Below are 17,117 nucleotides of genomic sequence, written 5' to 3'. Positions count from 1 at the left end.
CGTGCGTGTGTGTGCGCGTGCGTGTGTGTGCGCGTGCGTGCGTGTGTGTGCGCGTGCGTGTGTGTGCGCGTGCGTGTGTGTGCGCGTGCGTGTGTGTGCGCGTGCGTGTGTGTGCGCGTGCGTGTGTGTGCGCGTGCGTGTGTGCGCGTGTGTGTGTGTGTGTGTGTGCGCGTGTGCGTGCGCCCGCACATGCGCATATTATTAAGAAGATTTATTTGTAACAAAAATATAAAATTATATTTAAATAACTATACACAGCAATTTTAGAATAAAAAATATGTATATAAAAATGATAACATACCCAGACATCAGCTCTTGGACCATCATAATGTTTTCCTTCAAAAATTTCAGGTGCAGCGTATGGTGGTGAACCACACCATGTACTAAGTGGAACACCAGGTGTATATTCATTACTAAAGCCAAAATCAGCAATTTTTATATTATTGTCTGCATCAAGTAACAAATTTTCAGCCTAAAAATAAGTGGGAGATGCTAATTATATTCATACAATATACAAATTTATAATAAAATTTGTAATAAATTTTATTAATAATTAAAATCGTAAAACATCCAATTTTAATATAACATAACAAATAGACCTTAAGATCTCGATGAACTACTCTTTGTTGATGCAGATAATGAACGGCAAGTACAATCTGACGGAAAACTCTTCGTGCCTCTGATTCTGCCATTCTACCATTTCGAACAAGATGATCAAATATTTCACCACCAGGAGCATATTCTGTCACTAAATATATCATTTTCTCTGTTTCCATTACTTGGTACAGTCTTATAATATGTGGATGTCGTAATCTTTTCATTATATGTACTTCACGAAAAATTTTTGCTAAATTTTCCTCATTTAGTTTAGTTTTATCTATTATCTTTATAGCAACCTATAACAATATAAACACAATATCAATATAATTTAATATTTAATAAGGATAAATGTATGCAAAAGATTCCAGTTAAAAAAAGTAAAGGTTTTGAACAAAAAACTACAACTTATTAACTTTTAATACACATCTTAGTTTTGGGCACTCTTATTACACAGTTCATTCATTAGTATTCTCGATTAATTTTCATCACTTTTACAAGTAAACAATTGTTTTACAAGTAAACAATTGTTAACAACAACAGTTGTTAAACAATTTTTATGTATATTTGGAAAGTATCTTTAGAAAGTAATTGTACAGTTGTATATTCATAATAAATTGTTATAACTAAATACAGTTAACAGAATAAGAAAAATGTTCTGTTCCATAGAAAAATGTAAAACTCTGAAATAAAATATTTAAAGGAAAAATATAGCTATATCTTAAAATTTACATTCCAAACTACAAAAAGAAAGATTCAAGTGGCTAACCAAAAAATTTTATTTTTTGTTATTGAGTAACTCGAAAATGATGTCTTTTTAATATACATAAATGGCTATAAATTGAAGATTTTGCATTTACACACATTTTAAACAATTTATTATTGCTATAGTTTTTAAAACAAACTTATAATTTATTAGGAAAATGTTCTTTATAATATTACAGACAACATAATATATAATATTACTGATAACATTTAACACATGATTTAACACAGGATGCCAAAAACTATCATGTTTTTAAGAGTTAATATGTTGTTCTAAGGTTAAATTATTTTTTTAAATATTCCCGCAATACAACGAAGAATTAGTTGAAAATAAAGAAAAAATAAAAATTGTTTAATTACAAAAAATGTACACTCTGCATACACGTTGGGTCATTTGATCTAGAAGTAAACTCGGAGTTATATCAGTTAAACGATACGTATGAATTGAGGTCGACAATGTACAAAACTTGTTCTCTAGATGCCAAACTTTTTTTAGAAATTTTTTAGAAATTTTTTTAGAAAAATGATCGATATTTGATTTCTAAGATGCTCTTAGCATTTCAAATAAAAGAAATGCGCAGAACACGAATGACCCAAAGGTGTTAATAATACAGTAAATTAGGAAAGAAAATAATGTAAATAAATAAATAAATAAATATTTATATAATCTTATGCGTATTTATTTAACAAATTAGTTTTAATAGTCTCCGGTCATATTATTATAAGAAAAACAAATAATATAATTTACAACAATTAAGATTTTTAGATCTCATTTTGATAAATATTTACCTCTACATAGCCAGCACCAATGACTTTCAAATAATTCTGACATTAATCTTCACTCTCAAGGATGTTAAGATCATCAACTTTTTCTATCGCTCGTTGTTCATTGATAAGTTATTAACAAAACAATTTTAATAAATAATAGTACATAATTTTTTAAGATACAAATTTCTGAATTCTTTCAGACAGGGAGGAGTGAGGGAGGAACCTTACATAGCACGGAAAATCAAACGCCCCTACATGAGAAAAAATTTGGCTGACTCCTCAGCGATGAAATCATACCAACTCGCTACAAGCGATTGCATTGATTCCAATGTGAAGCTTCTACGGTTCTAACTTGGCAGTGATGCTTCGGCTTTTCGCGAGTTCTTCTAATCATTTAATGAGGCACGTATGCTCCACTGGTGCATGCTCCATAGATGACAATATATATCGCACGTATTTTATTTGTATACGAATAAAAACACACATCACTCTATGCTGGAACCGGGATAGCGCCAGCGTGAGCGCTACGGGATCAGCATGCCGATTCGTGCTTACTCCAGGAGTTCCAAATAAAAATTTTTCATCTGAGCAAGGGTGTCTTTGAGTAATAACATCATTTAATTGTTCAGATTATTAAAATTAATAACATAAAATAAATTAATATAATTGTTATGTTGTTTGAGTAACTCTCATTAATAAAATTCATATATGTATTACCGCTTCCTTTTTTACACTAATATATTATTATATAGAAAGAATAATGTAAATAAAAAATGTATATAATCACTTAAAAAGTTCAAAGTTTTTTTTTCCTCTTAAATAGTGGCACTGTCCTGACATTTTCTTATATTTTATAATAATAAATAAAATAACCTCAAATCACTTATGACAAATCTATCATATAGCTTTTATAGACTGTGTAGATGATAGGCTTTTCTGCGCATATAAAATTCGCCTCAGTCTTGAATGTGGCGAAAAGTTGTCGTCGAGACATTCTTCTCAATCCATTTTGATCGACTCGTAATTTGGACAAATCACCCGGTAAAACCAAATGCTTCTGAGAAAAAGTTGTCGTCTAGACGTTTATTCAGAACGCCAGTTTAATTCTCTCTCTTTTCATTTGTACAAGTTTGATCATTCATCGAACTGAACTCGCTCGAACATTGGTACTATCAGGGGTCCTAAAATAAATTTTGTCCTAGGTAGGCAGGGGGAGAGATGAGGTAAACCTCACTTCCCGTGGAAAATTGAATATCTCTAGACAGGGGAGGAAGGTGGGATGGATCTCACTTCGCACGGAAAATCAGATATCCCTGGACAAGGAGGAGATAGGGATCTTGCTTCGCGTCGAACAACTCTAGTCTAAGTGTGAAGTGAACTTGGGCTTAAAGTGAAATGGCTACTTTATCTCATTTTATCAGCATAAAAGAAAAGCATTATGTAAATTATACATATAGCAGAGTACACGTAGAATATATAATAAAATATCTTATGTCCAAAAATTATATATTATTGCTTTGTTAATAACTTTTCAATGAACAGCAAGTAACAGAAAAGGTTGATAACTTTTTGATAGTCAATGTCAAAGTCATTTGAGTCATTTTGAGCTGACTGTGTAAAGATAAATATTTACTTTCATTTTTATTATTTGGTAATCGTGCTTTTACAACATAATGACTGCAAAATGTGGAATTTCAATAAACATACAACATAATCAGAACATTTTTTTATCCCATTTTCCTACAAATATTTCGTATCTTTCGGTCCAACAAAGGAAATTTTCTGGATTCAATTCGAATAAAGGGCTAAGACCCATGAGAAGCGCAGATTGGTAGACTACGGAGGACTTTTGAAAGACATTCATTTGTGGTATTTTTTTTCAACACTATTATAAAATTATTTCTCCTTTTTGCAAATTTTATTTCCCAATGTGATAATTTAGTTATAATTGATTTGATAGTTATGATTGATTGATAATTTAGTTATGATTGATTGATTTGTATGATACCAGACAATTGCATAGCACATAACGTGTTAATTAAATTCATTGTACAAAATTCCGCTGCCCGAGATTAGATAGCCAAATATAAAGAATCACAATGTTGTGTTATTGCGCATTTTGACAATCGATATAACTAATGATCATATATTGATCATTCCCGATAACGGACTTTATACGTGAATTGTTAAAATCTTATATTTCCGTGGCTCATTGCTAAAATGCAAGGCTTAAACGCAATTTTGCATTTCCGCAAATTCGATTGTTGCTGTGCCAAAATGCTTAATCTAGTATTCGGGCTACAACATACTTTCCCCATTGAGAAAGAAACGGTGGAACGGAATTTTTTTTCAAATTTTATTATATATCATGGTATATCTTATATATATCTTTATATATATCTTAGAAACATATATAATATTTCTAGGTAATAGATCTAGAAAATAGATCTAGGTAAATGAAATTCATTGTCTGCATTTAAATCTAGCGATACAGTTTATTAGATTTGCTATTTCTTTTTTAATGTGGATATTATTATTACGATTATTATTACTATTATTATAAATTATTATAAATAAGTAGTAAATCCGCTTGTTGCCGTGGAATAATGAAATGTTTTAATTGAAAGAATAGGATTTTATTTTCATTTGTTTTATTTAATTTGACTTCTAAATTTTTTTAGGGATTTCAGATAATCCTTTTATTTTTATTTGTTCCTCTGTGTTCGTTTTACTTTATGAAATCTATAATAATAAAATATTGTATTTTGACAAATATGTATCTATGTTCACATGTAATGTTTTTTTTAGATTTTTAGATTTTGAGTGTGTTCACTGCCAGTGCTGAAACTATACTCTGTTCAACGAAAGAATGACCTCGATTTATGCAGGAGGCGATGTAACACTATACAACGTTATGAAGACCTTCGCAAAACGAACAAGTTTTCGTCCGATCCGAAGTAATTCTCTCGTTGAACGGAATATATACAGTACACGTTACGTGCGCTATAGATTTTCAACACTGACAGTGAATATCGGGACCTTTATTAATAAGTCTGATGTTACCAGTTTGCAATTGTTTTCTAGTTTTTGCCTGTTTCAGTCGTTTTCTTTATTTCTTCGTGGTCTTTACATTAAATCAATTTAAAAAATTAAATCAATTTATTTGTTTCATTGATATTGAATATAATCAAGCGTATGAATTACTTAAGACTATTCATATAATGCAATTTGACGTATATTTTATGTTACAATCTTTATATTTATTTCTAAATACATTTCAATTTCACAGATAGAGTCGTTATTTATGCAATGTATTAGCAAACTATGAAAACACAAGTATTCTGTGTTAATTATCATTTTTGTAATTCAGTCCGCAAAAATATTGCACAGATATGTCTTTTTATTTTTACAATTTTATTTTTACTATTAATGAGTTATTTACTTCTATTGACATAAATATATTTTCATGATCTAGAACAGGTAATGGGATTATATTTAATAATTTATATTTTGGAAATGAAAAAATTAAAAGAAATTTTAAAACAATCAATATATTTTCTGTATTACAATAGGCATTGATAATAACTATTTTTTCCATTTTCAGCTCGCGCGTTTATTTTACACAAAAGCTTTTATTTTACACAAAAAGTAGAGCCTTTCTGGCAATTATTAACTTACTTCTTTAAGACTTTCTATTATAGTATCGATAGGTGTTAATACAGAATTTAATATTTCCTCTTTTATCGCAACTACATAGGATATCATCCACATCGCATATCAATATTTACTGCACTCTGGACATGATAAATGATGAGACGATATCCAATACAAGCTCTACTTTACATCACGTGCTAAAAAGCAAAGCTTTCATTGGATATCACTTATCATTCATCACGTCCAGTGTGAAATAAGCATAAGTCGAATAGTATCGCACTAATTACATCAAATGTTTTTGTATATTCATATGCCGTATGTTTGCTATTGTTCTCTCAATTTTTTCATTTGCTATAGACGTTTTGTTTTTGTGCACATACCCTTGCAATTGTATTATTCTTGTCTATCAATGAGATGATGTTTACTTTAATTATTAATTTCCAAGTTGATTCCACTTAATACAAGTTTTCTATTTTTCAAAGTATATCTCTGAATGATGGACAAAGCGTTGTATTTTGTACAGTGTTTATATGCTTGAATCCTCTAATAGTCTTTGCATTCCTACCGTAATTTTGCAACGCAATAGCATTAATTAATTCTTTGTTATTTTAAATTGTTTTCTCATTTTATTTCTTTGTTCTACTCGTTTGTTCGCCTGTATACGAGCTAATTTTAAACAATAAGACTCTTACAGCTAATTTTATTTTTAGACGCTATCATATTATATTTCGCTAGAAGTGCTCGCTGTGTCATAATCTTTCACGACTGTTACCTTTTCCCATAGGGGTTCGTTGGATTCGTTACATGCACTCTCGACAATTGCGTTTTTCTCGCTGTGTGGTTAATTTGACATACGAAAATGTTTTAAGATTTCATTTCCGCCTCATAGAATTTTTTTAGTTTCGAAGCAGAACGAGTGAATACAAGTTCGCAAATGTTCTTATTGTAGCTGAACTTTCATTTGAAGATTGCGCTGTTTCCTCGTTTAGAGGTGTTGCGGCGTAGCCGGAATAGATACAAGCGATATTTTTTGGAAAATTTTATAAAGACAATAGAGGAAGACTTCGCTACAAAATTCATTATTGACGTATTCGCGATCAGGTGTTGTCATGGCCGAGCCGTGATAATGATCTTCTACCTGTAGGACGGTCTCATTCCGAGGACTTTAAGTAACTATTGTTTTTCATTTGTGTGTGTGTGTTTATGCGTATGTATACTGATCCTTTTTCTTTAATTAACTATTTGTAACTATTGCAAATGCTGATAATTAATTACAAGAACTCTTTTTTTTCTTCCTACCTCCATGGAATGCGAATTCTACTTTTACTGATGAGTTTTTATTTATGACTTTTTAGTCATAATAGTATAGTTCAACAATAGTTTCATATGATTTAGTATATGCGTTAGAAGCTTTTTCCACCTTATTTTAGATGTGTAGACAATATCAAAATTTTGCTCAAAATCATATTCGGTTCAAAGCGCGTCTAATTTTTTCGACCATCCACGATATAGTGTTTCGTTGAATAAGAATATTTTATCCTACTTTAAATTTTATTTCTTTTGCTTGGAATCGTTTTACTAATTCTTGTGCATAATCGTAAGACGGTTTCAGCGGGATGACTAGGGACGATAGTAGAGTGCTTGCCCTATTTGATAGACTAATTCGAACGGTGTATCAAGTCGATATATGCGACAGTATTAAATATTTAGACAGTATCTACTCATCAATTTATCAGCGTGCCACTTGGCACGTATAGGAAAAGTAGAGATAGTTGCCGATATCTATAGTTATGAGCCCATGTACTCAACTGTAACTACAGCTAATGGCATCTATTCATTCCCACCAAGCAGTAGCGCAAGATTGAATCTAGCACCAATGGACTTGCGAGAGGTGTTGACAAGCCTCATGATAGATGTTTTTTATTGCTGCACTTTCTGAACTGATACACACAGCAATAAAAATACCTGTTGTATGCATATTACGTGCGTAAATATGAACGTAGACGCGCGTGCGTGCGTGCGTGCCTTCCAGCACAAATGAGATTATAATGATGTAATATGTAAATAGATTCGCTTGAGTTCGCTTAAAATCATAAACGTTTCGAAATATTTTTCATTTAATTTATAACTTATAAACTTATATTGAAAGGCATGCATAGCATCAACCATGTTCATCTTTACAATGAAAAAGCGATTTATTTATCATCGATCTCTATTTATTTATAACTTAATACATAACAAAAGGAGACCGAACGGAAACAAAATTATACACTATACTTGTTAACTAAGCTAGGAAATGATAATGACAAAGAGATCTATTCGACTTCGATATCCATTTGTAATCTAAAATTTAACAAAAGAAAATCGGATAGAAACAAAATTTTACGCTCATATTTATTAAGCCAGGAAATAATGATAAAAAAGCCACTTATTTGTCGATTTTTATAATTAATTTATTCATAATTAATATTAATGCAATTATAAATTTAACAAAAGGGGATCAAAAAATTAAATTATACTGATACTACACTATATTGACATTTGTTATCTAAGCCAAGAAATGATAATAAAAACGATCTATTCGATATCGATCTTCATTTATTAAATCATTCCATTAATATGTTTCGCAAGCAGTACATGTGGCACAGAAGATTATATGCTCGCATTGGAAATCGAAGGATGTGAGTTTGAGATCTGTCGTACTGTTTGCGAAGCATATTAATGAAACAGCTAATCTACGCCATTCAAAGTAGATCTGAAACTTAACAACTGGAAAAAGTCAATACGGAAAAATCGCCGAAAACGAAATTTCTTTTTTAACCTGTACAATTGCCAAGAAACTTGGCATCTAAATTCAAGGGCGGGCAGGCGGGCAGGCCGGTCCGCCCATCCGCACGCACGCACGTATCGCACGTACGTATCGAGTGTTTTAAACCATCAGTATTTCCCATTTAAAAACATGGCAAGTGATTATTTTGAAAAATGTTTCAGACAAAAGGGTGATGGGGATTAAGCAATGCATTATATGAGCATGCGATTGACCTTGAGTGGCGTTGTGAAGGTCATATCAAGATCGATTTGAATTTTTTAAATGGAAACCCATAACTTTTATTACATATTCTTGTAGTTCTCCTCAAAGTGTTTTAAAAACACTGGTTACAAACCCTTTTTAATTGAGTCTTTCTGATTTATGAGACTTCAATATTTCAGTACGGGCCTTAACAAAAAGCTGACTTATAATTTTAAGGCAGTGTCTTATAACTTAAGTCTTATGTCTTTAATAACGCACAAGAACTATCTTATAATTTGTGGTCTTAAAGGTGTATAAATACGAAATGCCTTTAACAGGCCTTCTACAATAAGCCATTAGTCAGAAGAATTGACCAATCATAGTCGTCAATTTTTAACTTTTGACTTCTGATTTATGATTAATGGATTTATGATTATTGTAGGAGATCCATTAAACATAAGTTATAAGGCAGTTCTTGTGCGTTACCCCGGATCTACAATAGATTTTTAAGTTTTAAGCCATAAGGAATAGACGAATCACAATTAATTATTCTCCTCGCATTCGATTGTAGTTGGTTAATTTCTTACGACTTAAGACTTAAAACCTATTGTAGATCCGGACTTACTTAAGACATAAGACTGTCTTAAGATTATAAGTCAGGCTTTCTGCTGCAATCTTACTGGCATTAGCATTGCCTAAAATGTAAAATCTACTAGGAGATCGCACGGTCGCAGACTTTAATCGAGTACTACAAAGGGATGTAAATCCGATCGTGCAACCTCCAGTGTATCGAAAACGTCGACGACAGCTACAAAAATATGCAATAAAAGATATGCGTTCCCACTTAAAAAATTTAAGTCGACTTTGATATGACCACATATACAAAGTGTCTCAGAAATGGGATAGGTGCCGCATTACGAGCATAGAAAGGGTCAAGGGGAACAAAAGGCATACCATTTTGAGATATTCATTGTAGTTTCGAATTAAAAAATAAAATATCTAAGCCAATGTGCGATGACGCCGCGCCGCGCCGCGCGAATTTATAGCCTAACGGTCTCACTAAACAGCGGCGGCGCGTTGCGAGGGTAAAGCTAACCCTTCGCCACTTGGCATCTTATGTATTTTGCCGCATCGCGCCTACACTATCCAAAAATGTTATTTCAGCTAAAGATTTCTTTACACATTTGTTATCGTTATTAATCACGTTATTTAGCACGATTAAATATGATAATATTAAATACGTTTTAATACAATTAGGTATGTTAAGGAATGTAATGTATTTAATAGCGTATGCTGATAGTCTCGATACCTTTCCACTTGCTTTATTACACGATGTTTTTACTTACACTTCGAAACATACTTTGTCAAAGCTATTGTGTCGTTTTATGCTACATTTTGCCAAAATATTATTTTTTGTTCAAGCGTGTACACTTAGAGTTACAATGTAAACTCGCGTAGACAGCCGCATTGTAAATTCAGATATTAGATGTACACTTTGCTTCCGCCGTTTTCCTATAGATGGCTTTAGCGGTAAGTGGTGGTCGAAATAAATAGATCATAGACGTCATAAACTTGGGCATCTGTCAACATAACCCCATAGAAACATTAGTCGATTTGTGTCTGCATCATAAAGTTATTCTCGATTGAAAATGTCAGTTTACGAGTCAAATTCTCGTCATTTGCGGGAGGTTTTAATTTTTTACTTCAATATGAAGAAATCTGCGGCTGAGGCTCATCGAATGCTCTCAAATACTTATGGTGAGGCCGCTATTAGTGAAAGAACGTGTCGTGAGTGGTTTCAACGCTTCAAGAACGGTGATTTTGACGTCCAAAGTCATGCTCTGTATTTGGTGGGATCAGTTCGGCACAGTATATTATGAACGCATTACGATTGAAACAATCACAGGCGATCGGTATCGAACGCAATTGATGCGTTTGAGCTGAGCATTGAAAGACAAACGGCCGCAATACAACGAGAGACACGATAAAGTGATTTTGCATGACAATGCTCGACCCCATGTTGCGAAAGTGGTCAAGACATACTTGGAAACGTTGAAATGGGAAGTCCTACCCCACCCGCCGTATTCTCCAGACATTGCTCCCTCTGACTATCACTTGTTTCGATCAATGGCACACGGCCTGGCTGACCAGCACTTCCAGTCTTATGAAGAAGTAAAAAATTGGATCGATTCGTGGATAGCAAAAAGATGACCAGTTTTTTCGACGCGGGATTCGTACGCTACCCGAAAGATGGAAGAAAGTAGTGGCCAGCGATGGACAATACTTTGAATCATAAATATATAACCAGTTTTTTATAAAGCCTCGAATTTCGGGAAAAAACGGCGGAAGCAAAGTTGTATACCTTACTTTATATATATATTACTTTATTTATACATATAAATATTTAAAAAATGATATATTTGAGATTCTTTTTTACATGTTTCATGCCGTTTAACAAGTTTAATTGTACACTGTTAGAAACGTTCTTAAATTTTATCTTTAATGTCTACTCTGGTAAATAAAATTTAAATTTTCTATAACTGAAAAGATTACACAGACCGATATGAATTTTGACCCAAAAACGGCAGTAATGTAATTTCGAAGGTTTGGCGTGTAACCAAATCCGTAGTCCAAATTGCTCTATCACATTAGGTTTTCGAAATATTCCAATCTAAAGATGCCAAAAAGGCCTATTTCAGGAATTTTTTTTATTAAAATTTCTCATAAATCTGATGTGATGGAGAAATATGGGTAGCAGATTTGAATTCAGCATGAAAAAAATCTACGAAAATCACCTATAGTTATAAATAGGTCAACACAGTAAAATAAAAAAAAAAGGATATATTGTAGGTATATTCACTGATTTTAGCTAATTCGGGATAAACGGGTGATTTTTTTTTTCATTTTACTATGTTAAGCCATTTATAATTGTAGGTGATTTTCATAAATTTTTTCATGGTGAATTCGAATTTGCAGCCCATATTTCCCCATCGCATCAGGTTTATGAGAAATTTTAATCCAAAAATGTAATCCGAAATAGATCTTTTTAGCACATTTAGGTAGGAATATTTCGGAAACCTAACATAATGGAATTTGGGCTATGGATTTAATTAACGTGCCAAAAACGGGGATACACACTTTTCTGGATCAAAAAAGAAATATTTTTTTATAAGTTATGTACAACACGTTAATGATTTAAGATTGCAGTAACTGTAAAATTAAATATATTGAAAAAAAATTGGCTTTATTATAATGTTGAAAAGCTCCTGACACCAGCTTAATATTATAATTAGATTCTAAAATCAAAAATATGAAATATAATATTTAAAAATATGTTTCGTTTCAAAAATCGATTTGAACTTGATCTGACTTTAGTAACGCCACCCAAAATCAAACTGATAAGATCAGTAAATAAATCATTTTAAACTATACAACTTTTTATAAAATATTTTTCTGAGAAATGCTTACTTTTCAAGATATTTAAGAGATCTGGGACTTTTTGAATACCCTATATATAGAGTGATCAACTGAAGGAGCCGGCACATCATTCCTCATGAAAAACTAAGTCGAAATGTTAATAGCAAAATGTTAAGGTGTCGGTTTTTGAATGGTGAACCTTTGAAACTGTTCAACCAGTGTGTAAAATTCGTCAGACGCGGCTCAATCAAGCGGCCGGTCGCGCCTTTTGACGGATACTGCTAAACATCACGATACTGAGTATTAAGAAGATTCCGCGAAAACTCTATTAACAACTATTGCTGCATTATTAAATTGAGCCAATTTAATTGACGAAAAGTAATTTCAATTGCAAATTCGATAAAATATCATTAAAAAAGTGTGTTTTTAAAATACACATTTTAAGTAATAAATAAATTTTAATAAATTAAGTATTAATTAAATTATCCAAATAAATAATATTATATCAAATACGAATTTCAAATGTAAATTTTTTTCTAATATTGCTTGTAACGAAATTATTTGAAAAGAAGTTTTGGAAATGTTCGTTGACTGATATTTTTAATATTATTTGTTGAAATAATTTAATTAATATTAATTTAATTTATAAATATTTGTTTATTACTTAAAATGTATATTTCAAAAATAAGTCTTTGAGTGTCAGGCAAGAAAAATGCTTGTGTACCAAGAATGCTATTAACATAAACTTAAAAATCTAAAATAAGTCACTTTTCCTGAATTTTTTGTGATGCTGATCAGGAATTTAAAGTCAGAATTCCAAAATTCAAAATGATCGACTCAATATGACGAACTGAATATTTAAAAATTTCGATCTTTTTCGCTATCTATGCATGAACTTTTTTATGTGACAAATTTCTTAAAAAAACTTTGGAATTAGAGTTTTTGAGATCGCTGATTATGAACTTCAAATTTATAATCAGCAACCTCAAAAGACCTTAATTACAAAATTTTTATGGAATTCAATTTCGTCAAATAAAAAAGTTCATGCAAGTCAAAAATAATCAAAATTTTCGAATATATGATCCACCATATTGGGCTCATTATTGACACTTTAACATTTTGCCATTAACATTTTCGACTTAGTTTTTCATCAAGAATACGTACGTGCTGGCTATTCCTATTGGTTTGGATCACACTGTATATATGCAGAATGCTCCATTTAAATCGACCATCTGAAATATCTCGTTTATTTTTGAAAAGATGCCAGGTAGAACATAATAAGGACAGATTCTATCTAAGGATAGATTCAAAATCCATTAAAAGCTTCGTAAAGTACAGACTTTATCCTTGAAAAAAAACTTTTAAGTGATCATTTTTCGCGGAGTTACACTTATTTGAATTTATGCGAAATTTTGATAAATTTACCTATGCGATAATTTTGTTGACGAATATATTTTGAATAATAAATAATTTAATCCTTTTAACATTGAGATTATCATGACAATCACGAATATGATTGTTTTCCAGCTAGAACACGGAACATTACATTGTATTCCACTGTGTACTTGTTGGAACACAGTTTCAACATCAGAATGCATTGTAGCCTTCTATTTTTATTTTTATGATTATATTTAACATATCAATAAGATTTATGATTTTCATTTAGACTTAAGTTATAATTTTTTTCAAAATTGATAATTTTTAGCGTTTTATTGCAAAATAAGTTACCAAAAATAATAATTTTTTTAATAGTTGATAACATTAACACATTTTACGCGCTCATATTCAGCTTTTTATAGTGTCGAAAAAATAACACTTTGTCATAGTTGGAACACTTTGTATAAGACACAATGTCATCCGTGATGGAAAACGTCTTATGTAATTAAAAAAGTTAAATTATTTATTAACACTGAAAATATGTATTATAAATAGATTTGAATTCAATTGCACTAAAAATATGTAAATTGATTTGAATTCAATTGCAGTGTGCACCAGTGTTACACTAGTTTTCCCAATGAAAAAAGCTATTAAAAAAAGCTGTCAGTGTTTTACTGAAAAATTTCGCTATTTCTCGATATGTATTTCCTTGATTTTTTGTTTTGATAACTATATTTTTCTCTTCATTAATTAAATGTTCTTTTATCAGCATTCTTTCGTTAATCTTAAAAAAACCGAATCAAATGTCAAACAAATATTAACAAATTAAAAATATATTTTAATAATATGAAATAACAAATTGAAAGAAAAGACTCTGATAAAATTAATATAACATGAAAACATCGAAATAATTGCTAGACTATGAATTTATAATATAATCTAAATAATACTCTCAAAAACAAAATGTAAAACAAAAAACTCAAGATGTTTACTTAAACCCATGTACATACAAAAACGTAAGGCAGTAAGATGTAAATAGTAAGCGAACTGGTCAATCACAGTAGAGATCATAAAGCTAATAGCGAATCCAATGTTATAATTTCCTTACTGCTTACATCTTAGCATCATCAAAATTAACCATAAGTTGTGAAACTGGGCCTAAATAAGGGTTGGTGAATGAGACCCTATTGCCTTACGTTTCTGTATATACCATAGGCTTTACTCTTGAAACTATAAGTATCATAATCTGATGAACCTAACATAACGATATTAATAACGATATTAATGAGCAAAACAAATTTTTGAATAATACATGAAAAACAATAGAAGGTCATTGTCCTAACATTGCCTACCGTTGCCAGGATATCTACTTCAGGTTTTTAAAAAAATCTATTCCAGCATTATATTAACAAAAACAAAAGATTCTTAAAATCAAATAATAATACAAAGAAAATAAAGGATATAATTAAAATTTTCTCATGTGTTAAGAATTTTATAACTGACTCTTATACATCCTTCATTTTTTTTATATTAAAAACATTTATGTTTACTTTTGTTATATATAATATTATATGTCCATTAATTCAGTATTCACGGATCATCCCGTACGAAACACAAAAATCAAACAACGTTAATCAAGGTACAGCCTGAGATGGATGACTGCTTAGAAACGTAAAATTATAATTTTTTCAAAAAAATTTTTTTAATTATTATTTTATCCCAATTTCTCTTTCTCTGGAATGTGATACTAATTAATAAATTAATAAATTTATTTTATAACAGTTTATTTAAAAATTGAAAATTGGTATACAGGGTATCATACAAATGATCATCCCTTTTTATCTTATAAACTAACAGAGATAGACTTAATAAATATGGATTCAAATTAAACGGCTGTAACTAAATTTTAAATTGTAATCATAATGATTGAAAAAAATTACGTTAGAAAATGGAGGATATGCATCATTTTTGCACAATAAATTAAATATTTTGATATAATAAAAGTTGTAGCGTCCGTTCTAACACGTTCAACTACAATGATATATGATATAATAAAATCATTTTACAATTTATGCAAATTATTTCGGTTTAAAGTTTGGCGGGTTACTATCTTTTCAGTTTCAGTCCTGCGGTGTGACCAACTTCTGACTTCTGACTCTTGCATTAACAATTGACATGTAACATATTTGATCAGATGAAAATAAGTTAAGTGTCAATCAATGCGATTAATCAACCTTACTAAAACTTACTATTGTCTTTCCATTTTAAGTCTGAAGAATTTTGTTTCTTTATCATTTTTAATAGATAACATATAAATATAAAAGCAATGTATTGATAAAATTAATGTATTTAAATATGAATAAAGTCGGCGGCACATAATGCTTGTTTTCCTGCTAAATCATGTGTGTTAGCCGTGCTGGTGACGCTGCTAGAATATGGCTGCTAGAATACGGCGTGCTACCATGCTACTTTTCAATGATAGATCCGATGCTATTTTTCTTACGAAATTTGCCGTCAAATAAGTAAAGAATTTATGTTAGGATACATAGATGCTATTTAAGAAGACAATATAACGTTTTATGTAATAATATTAATAAACATATAAAAAAGTAAGAATAAATTTATAGGAAAAAGCTATTAGAAGGCTATTGGAAGCTATTAGAAAGCAGAGATTAGCTGCGGTTATTCTTACGTTAACAACTGAAGAAAAATAAAAAAAAAGAATTTAGGTGAGAAAGTGGTTAAGTTAATGCGTAGAAACATAGTTCAAACCTTAACACCCGGGAAAAAAATATTAATTATATATAATTTTATAATTACATAATTATACATGAAACATTTTTTCTTGAGAATGCTGCACAAAGAATTAAGATCTGTAATATAATAAATATATATATATATATATATATATATATATATAAATATAAAACAAAAAATAGATCAAATATATATTTTTTTATGTATTTTCTCTTATGTCTCATATAATTCTTATATTATTGCATATTATATCTTATAGGTGTATATACATCTGTATATTGTTCATCAAACATGAAGCTAACTCGCAAGTGAATTAATACGTGAAGCCAATTAATATGTGAAGCCATGACTAGCAGCACTTCCATCACAGCAGTATACAATGCACGTAGTAGCATGCAATGGATCTATCAGTTAAACCAGCCAAGAAAACAAGTATCATGTGTTGTAAGCATAACGTGTATCCTATATTTTCTTTATATCACAATTAATTTAACAATTTATAAGTGATAAATTATTCATATCATTTCTTTTTCATAACTGTAATAACTGTATACAAGATAATAGTTGCTACAATAGCTGCGTTCAGTAATGCAAATTTGAGGCGTCGGAATGCTCTTATATTAGCATATGTCACATGCACTGTAGAAAAAGAGCACTCAGATTTGCCAAACGCAGCTATTTTTCGCTCCGCGAACCAGGTGGAAAATCACCATGAATCATATGTAATATATCTCATACCCCCATGCTATATTTCATCATAAATATACTATAA

The 17,117-nt window shown here is 30.6% G+C and overlaps 1 protein-coding gene across 1 annotated transcript in view; it reads right to left on the bottom strand.

Moving 5' to 3' along the window:
• LOC105622165 (serine/threonine-protein kinase SIK3-like) overlaps positions 1-17,117 on the bottom strand; it is a 223,143-nt gene that overhangs the window by 189,104 nt on the left and 16,922 nt on the right. The window contains exons 2-3 of the mRNA XM_012203598.1: positions 600-896; positions 302-472 (exon numbers count right to left, since the gene is read on the bottom strand). Coding sequence (XP_012058988.1) covers positions 302-472; positions 600-896 — 468 coding nt within the window. The remainder of the gene's footprint in view (positions 1-301; positions 473-599; positions 897-17,117) is intronic.

Source organism: Atta cephalotes, assembly GCF_000143395.1.
Source record: "Atta cephalotes unplaced genomic scaffold scaffold00002, whole genome shotgun sequence".
NCBI lineage: Eukaryota > Metazoa > Arthropoda > Insecta > Hymenoptera > Formicidae > Atta > Atta cephalotes.
This window is presented reverse-complemented; position numbering and strand designations above follow the sequence as displayed.